Here is a 9,961-nt window from a genome sequence, read left to right on the forward strand (position 1 = left end):
GCGGATTGGCCATGACAATTGTCCCTTAGTGCCGGGATGTACAGGTTAGAGGATTGGCCATGATCAATTGTCCCTTAGTGCCCAGGGATGTACAGGTTAGGTGGATTGGCCATGGTCAATTGTCCCTTAGTGCCCAGGGATGTACAGGTTAGGTGGATTGGCCATGATCAATTGTCCCTTAGTGCCCAGGGATGTACAGGTTAGGTGGAATTGGCCATGATAAATTGCCCTTAGTGTTGGTGAGTGGGGTACTGGGTTATGGGGATGGGGTGGTGTGGGCTTGGGTAGGGTGCTCTTTCGAAGAGCCGGTGCAGACTCGATGGGCCTCCTTCTGCATTGTAAATTCTGCGATAAGACGTTGGGCGGAAACAACAAATAAAGTCACGAGATGCCATTCTTTAGACACACGGTTTTAATCTTGAATTAAGTGGACAACCCTTCAATAGAGGTATCTTGCGCCAGCGATGGCTCTGGGGAGAAATTGGACACCGGGGTGAGGGAGCAGGGGTTAATGGCGGGGTTCATGTTGCTCCACAGGGTGGAGTTGACGGTCGATCTGGCCTCTTCTGTCCTCCCGTGCTCAGAAGGTGGCCCTTCGCTGCCGTTTGTACAGGCGGAACCTCAACAGGCCCCTCGCCCGCTCCACCCCGCCGAAGTAGAAGGTGGACCAGAACTCTTTGTCCTCTTCGGGCACCTCCATCATGTCATTGTTGGAGACCACCAAGGGAGGAAGGAGGTGGGGGTACAGAATGCCGAAGAGGATGTGGTCGTAGCCATCGGGGTCGATGAGGGCAGCGGGGCTGGTGGTCGAGGGGGGGGTCCCCGCATCCCGCTCCTCCGAGGTCTCCGTGCTGGGTGCCTGGATGGGTGAAGGGCAGGGGCAGAGGCCCGAGACCGCCTCCACGCCGGGGGAATCGGTGCCCGGCCCCTCGGAGCCGGTCTTGGAGGAGGAGGTGGCACTGGAAGGGCTAGCTTTGGTCTCTCCGCTACTGGTCAGGTGAGAGAAGAGAGTGACGATGACCAGGGGGTCGCAGGAGGGAGGCGGGGCGCCGGCGGCGGCATGGGGGGCGCCCAGCCCCGAGCTGGTCGAGGAGGCCTCGCCTCCGTCTCTCCGCCCTCGTCGCCAAACGAGTCGCGCTGGCTGGGGCTCTCCGAGTCCGTGCTGGGGCCCGAGGAGGCTGTCGTCGAAGGGGTTGAAGACCGCCGGGGTCATGCCCGAGGACGGGCCCTCCTCGGGGTTGTCCGGCGTCCCGCTGCCAATCCCGCCCCGCTTCTCCAGCGTTTGACTAGCCGCCCCGGCTCCACCCAGGGGTGAACGCAGGAGCCCGATCCCCGGCGTGGCCAACTGGCGCTTGCCGCCGGGACCATACCGTGGGCCCGAGATCGAATCCGTGGTCAGCATCTCCTCGCTCGAGGGCGTCAGGCCTCCGTCCGTCTGCGTGCAATCTGAGGGCCCCGCCTCCTCTTCCCCCTCCTCTCCGTCCTCGGCCAATGTAGCCGGCTCCTCCTGCGAATCTCGTGTGGAAAGGCAGTCCCAGGGCAGCGGCCCATCGGGCACCAGAGCCGCGTGCATTGGATCAGCGGCGATGTCCGCCTCGGGCAGAGCCGTGCTCTCTGCCGGAAGGTCTCCACACCGGGCGCCGGCGATGGTGGAGGGCTCCGACGCGCTGTCTGTTCCGGTGCTCTCCGAGCTGAGCGTCCGCCCGGAATTTTGGACGAGGCTGCCTGAGACGTACCCGCCCGCAGATCGGGTTTCGGAATCGGAGCCCTCCGTGGTCAGTGTCCGCTCCGAAGCTGAATCCGAGCCGGTGGGACCTGACGAGCACCAGTGCTAATTGCTCGCCCGTGGATGGGGTCGCCACATGGCGGGGGACCGTGTCCGCAGAGGGGGTCCGCTCCGTGCCGGATGGGTCCCACGTGGTGAAGCTCAGCTCCGCGGGAGATATCTCCGCTATTGTAAGGCTCAGTTCCGGGGTGAAAAGCACACTTCCAGGAAGGGTCACGTCAGCTGGAGATATCCCACCTGTAGTGATAGTCAGCTGTGCTGAGAAATTCCCGCTATCCTCAACGTCTGCTCCGAACGCGAGAACTCTCCCACATTCGGTGTCTGCACCAAGGGAGATGTCGGCGTCTGTTCTGCGACCAAGATCCCCCAATAGTTAGGAGTCTCTTCGGAGAGTGAGAGCTCAGCTATAGTCAGCGTCGGTTCTACTAACAGTATCTCCCCTTTACTCAATTCTGAACGAGGAAGATGTGTCACCTGTAGTCAGTGTGTGACCTGCTCGCAGTGTCTCTCCTGTAGTCAGCATCTCTTCTGAGAGAGAAATCTCAGCCACAGAACGTGTCTGTTCTCCTGGTGATATCTCGCCTGTAGTCCGTGTCTCTTCGCATGGTGATCTCTCGCCTGTAGTCAGTGTCTGTTCTTGTGGTGATATCTCGCCTGTAGTCAGTGTCTGTTCTGATGGTGATATTTCACCTGTAGTCAGTGTCTGTTCTGGCGGTAATATTTCAGCTGTAGTCTGATCTGATGGTGATATCTCGCCTGTAGTCAGTGTCCTGTTCTGGTGATATCTCACCTGAAGTCAGTGTCTGTTCTGGTGGTGATATCTCACCTGAATCAGTGTCTGTTCTGGTGGTGATATCTCGCCTGTAGTCAGTGCCGTTCTGGTGACATTTCACCTGAAGTCAGTGGCCTGTTCTGGTGGTGATATCTCGCTGTAGTCAGTGCCTGTTCTGGTGGACATCTCACCTGAAGTCAGTGTCTGTTCTTGTGGTGATATCTCGCCTGTAGTCAGTGTCTGTTCTTGTGGTGATATCTCGCCTGTAGTCAGTGTCTGTTCTGATGGTGATATTTCACCTGAAGTCAGTGTCTGTTTCTGGCGGTAATATTTCAGCTGTAGTCTGATCTGATGGTGATATCTCACCTGTAGTCAGTGTCTGTTCTGGTGACATCTCACCTGAAGTCAGTGCCTGTTCTGGTGGTGATATATCGCCTGTAGTCAGTTGTCTGTTCTCCTGGTGATATCTCGCCTGTAGTCAGTGTCTGTTCTCTTGGTGATATCTCGCCTGTAGTCAGTGTCTGTTCTCCTGGTGATATCTCGCCTGTAGTCAGTGTCTGTTCTCTTGGTGATATCTCGCCTGTAGTCAGTGTCTGTTCTCTTGGTGATATCTCGCCTGTAGTCAGTGTCTGTTCTGGTGGTGATATCTCAACTGTCGTCAGTGTTGTTCTCTTGGGATATCTCGCCTATAGTCAGTGTCTGTTCTCTGGTGATATCTACGCCTGTCGTCAGTGTATGTCTCTTGGTGATATCTCGCCTGTAGTCAGTGTCTGTTCTCTGGTGATATCACGCCTGTAGCAGTGTCTGTTCTCCTGGTGAATCTCACCTGTAGACAGTGTCTGTTCTCCTGGTGATATCTCGCCTGTAGTCAGTGTTGTTCTGGTGGTGATATCTCGCCTGTAGTCAGTGTCTGTTCTCCTGGTGATATCTCGCCTGTAGTCAGTGTCTGTTCTGGTGTTGATACCTCGCCTGTAGTCAGTGTCTGTTCTCTTGGTGATATCTCGCCTGTAGTCAGTGTCTGTTCTCTTGGTGATATCTCGCCTGTAGTCAGTGTCTGTTCTCCTGGTGATATCTCGCCTGTCGTCAGTGTCTGTTCTCGTGGTGATATCTCGCTGTAGTCAGTGTCTGTTCTCCTGGTGATATCTCGCCTGTAGTCAGTGTCTGTTCTCGTGGTGATATCTCGCCTGTAGTCAGTGTCTGTTGCGGCTGCGTTAACCTCTGCTGTTGGCATCAGTTTTTGTGTCCAATGATTCACCTGCACACACAGACTGTACTGATGGAGATATCTCACCTGTAGTCAGTGTCTGTTCTCGTGGTGATATCTCACCTGTAGTCAGTGTCTGTTCCAGAGGTGATATCTCGCCTGTAGTCAGGTGTCTGTTCCGGAGGTGATATCTCGCCTGTCGTCAGTGTCTGTCCGGAGGTGATATCTCGCCTGTAGTCAGTGTCTGTTCTCGTCGTGATATCTCTCCTGTAGTTTGTGTCTTTTCAATTGGTGATATCTCGCCTGTCGTCAGTGTCTGTTCCGGAGGTGATTCTCGCCTGTCGTCAGTGTCTGTTCTGGTGGTGATCTCTCGCCTGTAGTCAGTGTCTGTTCAATTGGTGATATCTCGCCTGTAGTCAGTGTCTGTTCTCTTGGGGATATCTGACCTGTAGTCAGTGTCTGTTCTCCTGGTGATATCTCGCCTGTCGTCAGTGTCTGTTCTCGTGGTGATATCTCGCCTGTAGTCAGTGTCTGTTCTCTTGGTGATATCTCGCCTGTAGTCAGTGTCTGTTCTCTTGGTGATATCTCGCCTGTAGTCAGTGTCTGTTGCGGCTGCGTTAAACTCTGCTGTAGTTTGGCATCAGTTTTGTGTCCAATGATTTCACCTGCACACAACAGACTGTACTGAAGGAGATATCTCACCTGTAGTCAGTGTCTGTTCTCGTGGTGATATCTCACCTGTAGTCAGTGTCTGTTCCAGAGGTGATATCTCGCCTGTTGTCAGTGTCTGTTCCGGAGGTGATATCTCGCCTGTCGTCAGTGTCTGTTCCGGAGGTGATATCTCGCCTGTCGTCTGTGTCTGTTCTGGTGGTGATCTCGCCTGTAGTCAGTGTCTTTCAATGGTGATATCTCGCCTGTAGTCAGTGTCTGTTCTGGTGGTGATCTCTCGCCTGTAGTCAGTGTCTGTTCTCTTGGGGATATCTGACCTGTAGTCAGTGTCTGTTCTCTTGGTGATATCTCGTCTGTAGTCAGTGTCTGTTCTATTGGTGATATCTCACGTGGAGTCAGTGTCCATTCTGTTGGTGATACCTCACCTCTAGTCAGTGACTGTTCTATTGATGATATCTCGTCTGTAGTCAGTGTGTCTTCTGGTGTTGATATCTCATCTCGAGTCAATCTCTCTTCTCGTGGTGATATCTCGCCTGTAGTCAATGCCTGTTCTGATGGTGATATCTCACCTGGAGTCAGTGTCCATTCTGTTGGTGATATCTCACCACTAGTCAGTGTCTCTTCTCGAGGTGATATCTCGCCTGTAGTCAGTGTGTGTTCTGTAGTGATATCTCGCCTGTAATCAGTGTCTGTTCTGGTGGTGATATCTCACCTGTAGTCAGTGTCCGTTCTGTTGGTGAAAACTCGCCTGTAGTCAGTGTCTGGTCTCGTGGGATATCTCGCTTGTAGTCAGTGTCCGTTCTGTTGGTGGTATCTCGCCTGTAGTCAGTGTCGTTCTGTTGGGAGTATCTCACCTGTAGTCAGTGTGTGTTTCGTTAGTGATATCTCGCCTGTCGTCAGTGTCTGTTCTATTGGTGATATCTCGCCTGTAATCAGTGTCTGTTCTATTGGTGATATCTCGCCGTAGTCAGTGTCTGGTCTCGTGGTGATATCCGCCTGTAGTCAGTGTCCGTTCTGTTGGTGTATCTCGCCTGTAGCAGTGTCCGTTCTGTTGGTGATATCTCACCTGTAGTCAGGTGTGTTCTGTTAGTGATATCTCGCCTGTCGTCAGTGTCTGTTCTATTGGTGATATCTCGCCTGTAATCAGTGTCTGTTCTATTGGTGATATCTCGCCTGTAGTCAGTGTCTGTTCTGGTGGTGATATCTCGCCTGTAGTCAGTGTCTGTTCTGGTGGTGATATGTCGTCTGTAGTCAGTGTCTGTTCTGGTGGTGATATTCGCCTGTAGTCAGTGTCTGTTTCTGGTGGTGATATCTCGCCTGTAGTCAGTGTCTGTTCTGGTGGTGATATCTCACCTGTAGTCCCGTGACTGGTTCTGGTGGTGATATCTCACCTGTCGTCAGTGTCTGTTCTGGTGGTGATATCTCGCCTGTCGTCAGTGCCTGTTCTCCTAGTGATATCTCACCTGTTGTCAATGTGTGTGCCGATGATGATGATGATGATGATGACGAAAATGATGATGAAGATGAAGTCTCACTTAATTCAGGTTGTCTTCTGATGGTGATGTCTTGTCTGTCGCTAATGTCAATTGCATTGCATCATTGTAGAATAGTCAGTTCAAATTGTGATATCTTATCTGTCATCAGTGTATGTCTCTTGGGGATATGTGATCTATAGTGAGCGTCTGTTCTGGTGTGATATCTCACCTGTAGTCAGTGTCCATTCTGTTGGTGAACACTCGCCTGTAGTCAGTGTCCTCATCTCTTGGTGATATCTCGCCTGTAGTCAGTGTCTCATCTCTTGGTGATATCTGTCTGTAGTCAGTGTCTGTTCTATTGGTGATACCTCGCCTGTAGTCAGTGTCCTGTTTTATTGGTGATATCTCGCCTGTAGTCAGTGTCTGTTCTATTGGTGATATCTCGCCTGTAGTCAGTGTCTGTTCTATTGGTGATATCTCGCCTGTCGTCAGTGTCTGTTCTATGGTGATATCTCGCCTGTTGTCAGTGTCTGTTCTCTTGGTGATATCGCGCCTTGTAGTCAGTGTCTGTTCTGTGGTGATATCCACTATAGTCAGTGTCTGTTCTGGTGGTGATATCTCACCTGTAGTCAGTACTGTTCTCTGGTGATATCTCGCCTGTAATCAGTGTCTGTTCTGGTGGTGATATCTCACCTGTAGTCAGTGTCTGTTCTATTGGTGATATCGCGCCTGTAGTCAGTGTCTGTTCTATTGGTGATATCGCACCTGTAGTCAGTGTCTGTTCTGGTGGTGATATCTCACCTGTAGTCAGTGTCTGTTCTATTGCTGATATCGCGCCTGTAGTCAGTGTCTGTTCTGGTGGTGATATCTCACCTGTAGTCAGTGACTGTTCTATTGGTGATATCGCGCCTGTAGTCAGTGTCTGTTCTGGTGGTGATATCTCACCTGTAGTCAGTGTCTGTTCTGGTGGTGATATGTCGTCTGTAGTCAGTATCTGTTCTCTTGGTGATATCTCATCTGTAGTCCGTGCTCGTTCTGTTGGTGATATCGCGCCTGTAGTCAGTGTCTGTTCTGGTGGTGATATCTCGCCTGTCGTCAGTGTCCTGTTTTCTTGGTGATATCTCGCCTGTAGTCAGTGTCTGTTCTGGTGGTGATATCTCGTCTGTAGTCAGTGTCTGTTCTGTTGGTGATATCTCGCCTGTTGTCAGTGTCTGTTCTATGGTGATATCTCGCCTGTAGTCAGTGTCTGTTCTGGTGGTGATATCTCCGCCTGTAGTCAGTGTCTGTTCTGGTGGTGATATCTCCCCTGTAGTCAGTGTCTGTTCTCTTGGTTGTATCTCACCTTTAGTCAGTGTCTGTTCTCTTGGTGACATCTCTCTGTTGTCAGTTTCTGTTCTGGTGGTGATATCTTCCCTGTAGTCAGTGTCTGTTCTGGTGGGTGATATCTCGTCTGTAGTCAGTGTCTGTTCTCTTGGTGATATCTCGCCTGTTGTCAGTGGTCTGTTTCTGGTTGTGATATCTCACCTGTAGTCAGTGTCTGTTCTCTTGGTGATATCTCGCCTGTAGTCAGTGTCTGTTCTGGTGGTGATATCTGACCTGTGGTCAGTGTCTGTTCTATTGGTGATATCTCGCCTGTTGTCAGTGTCTGTTCTGGTGGTGATATCTCACCTGTAGTAAGTGTCTGTTCTCTTGGTGATACCTCGCCTGTAGTCAGTGTCTGTTCTGGTGGTGATATCTGACCTGTAGTCAGTGTCTGTTCTGGTGGTGATATCTGACCTGTTGTCAGTGTCTCTTCTCTTGGTGTATCTCACCTGTAGTCCAGTGTCTGTTTCTCGTGGTGATATCTCGCCTGTAGTCAGTGTCTGTTCTATTGATGATATCTCACCTGTAGCCAGTGTCTGTTCTGGTGGTGATATCTGATCTGTGGTCAGTGTCTGTTCTGGTGGTGATATCTGACCTGTTTGTCAATGTCTGTTGAGTGGTGACATCTGACCTGTAGACAGTGTCTCTTCTCTTGGTGATATCTCACCTGTAGTCCAGTGTCTGTTTGATTGGTGACATCTGGACCTGTAGTCAGTGTCTGTTCTCGTGGTGATATCTCGCCTGTAGTCAGTGTCTGTTCTGTTGGTGATATCTCACCTGTAGTCAGTGTCTGTTCTCTTGGTGATATCTCGCCTGTAGTCAGTGTATGTTCTCTTGGTAATATCTCGCCTGTTGTCAGTGTCTGTTCTGGTGGTGATATCTCACCTGTAGTCAGTGTCTGTTCTCTTGGTGATATCTCGCCTGTCGTCAGTGTTATCTCGCCTGTCGTCAGTGTATGTTCTGGTGGTGATATCTGACCTGTAGTCAGTGTCTGTTCTATTGGTGATATCTCACCTGTTGTCAGTGTCTGTTCTGGTGGTGATATCGCCTGTAGTCAGTGTATGATCTGGTGGTGATATCTGCCTGTGTCAGTGTCTGTTCTCTTGGTGATATCTCACCTGTAGTCAGTGTCTGTTCTCTTGGTAATATCTCGCCTGTGTCAGTGTTGTTCTGGTGGTGATATATCACCTGTAGTCAGTGTCTGTTCTCTTGGTGATATCTCGCCTGTAGTCAGTGTATGTTCTGGTGGTGATATCTGACCTGTAGTCAGTGTCTGTTCTATTGGTGATATCTCGCCTGTTGTCAGTGTCTGTTCTGGCAGTGATATCTCGCCTGTAGTCAGTGTCTGTTCTGGTGGTGATATCTCGCCTGTAGTCAGTGTCTGTTCTCTTGGTGATATCTCGCCTGTTGTCAGTGTCTGTTCTGGTGGTGATATATGACCTGTAGTCAGTGTCTGTTCTCGTGGTGATATCTCGCCTGTAGTCAGTGTCTGTTCTGTTGGTGACATCTTGTCTGTTGTCAGTTTCTGTTCTGGTGCTGATATCTGACCTGCAGCCAGTGTCTGTTCTATTGGTGATATCTCACCTGTAGCCAGTGACTGTTCTGGTGGTGATATCTCGCCTGTAGTCAGTGTCTGTTCTATTGATGATATCTCACCTGTAGTCAGTGTCTGTTCTATTGATGATATCTCTCCTGTAGTCAGTGTCTGTTCTATTGATGATATCTCACCTGTAGTCAGTGTCTCTTCTATTGATGATATCTCTCCTGTAGTCAGTGTCTGTTCTATTGATGATATCTCACCTGTAGCCAGTGACTGTTCTGGTGGTGATATCTCGCCTGTAGTCAGTGTCTGTTCTATTGATGATATCTCACCTGTAGTCAGTGTCTGTTTCTATGATGATATCTCACCTGTAGCCAGTGACTGTTCTGGTGGTGATCTCTCGCCTGTAGTCAGTGTCTGTTCTATTGGTGATCTCTCGCCTGTAGTCAGTGTCTGTTCTATTGGTGATCTCTCGCCTGTAGTCAGTGTCTGTTCTATTGGTGATATCTAGCACTGTAGTCAGTGTCTGTTCTATTGGTGATCTCTCGCCTGTAGTCAGTGTCTGTTCTATTGGTGATCTCTCGCCTGTAGTCAGTGTCTGTTCTATTGGTGATCTCTCGCCTGTAGTCAGTGTCTGTTCTATTGGTGATCTCTCGCCTGTATTCAGTGTCTGTTCTATTGTGGATCTCCTCGCCTGTAGGTCAGTGTCGTTCTGGTGGTGATCTCTCACCTGTCGTCAGTGTCTGTTCTATTGGTGATCTCTCGCTGTAGTCAGGTGTCTGTTTCTGGTGGTGATATCTGACCTGTAGGTCAGTGTCTGTTCTATGGTGACTATCGCCTGTTGTCCGTGTCTGTTCTGGTGGTGATATCTAGCCTGTAGTCAGTGTCTGTTCTGGTGGTGATATCTCGCCCTGTAGTAAGTGTCTGTTCTCTGGTTGATATCGGTCTGTAGTCCGTGTCTGTTATTTGGTGATATCTGACCTGTTGTCAGTGTATGTTCTGGTGGGATATCTGACCTGTAGTCAGTGTCTGTTCTATGGTGATATCTTGCTGTAGCCAGGTCTGTTCCTCTTGGTGATCTCTCGCCTGTAGTCAGTGTCTGTTCTATGGGTGATCTTCTCGCCTGTAGTCAGTGTCTGTTCTATTGGTGATC

At 50.4% G+C, this 9,961-nt stretch overlaps 1 protein-coding gene across 1 annotated transcript; it reads right to left on the reverse strand.

The window, feature by feature from the left end:
* Positions 1–3,369: 3,369 nt before the first annotated feature.
* Positions 3,370–9,310, reverse strand: LOC119955204 (agglutinin-like protein 3). The gene is made up of 5 exons (XM_038781212.1): positions 9,177–9,310; positions 8,457–8,996; positions 8,046–8,189; positions 4,101–4,352; positions 3,370–3,742 (listed from the first exon to the last, which is right to left on the reverse strand). The coding sequence occupies exons 2-5, from the start codon at positions 8,773–8,775 to the stop codon at positions 3,642–3,644; spliced, it is 816 nt and encodes a 271-aa protein (XP_038637140.1). The 5' UTR covers positions 8,776–8,996; positions 9,177–9,310; the 3' UTR covers positions 3,370–3,641.
* Between the last annotated feature and the right edge of the window lie 651 nt (positions 9,311–9,961).

The sequence above is a fragment of the Scyliorhinus canicula genome, chromosome 20, assembly GCF_902713615.1.
Source record: "Scyliorhinus canicula chromosome 20, sScyCan1.1, whole genome shotgun sequence".
NCBI lineage: Eukaryota > Metazoa > Chordata > Chondrichthyes > Carcharhiniformes > Scyliorhinidae > Scyliorhinus > Scyliorhinus canicula.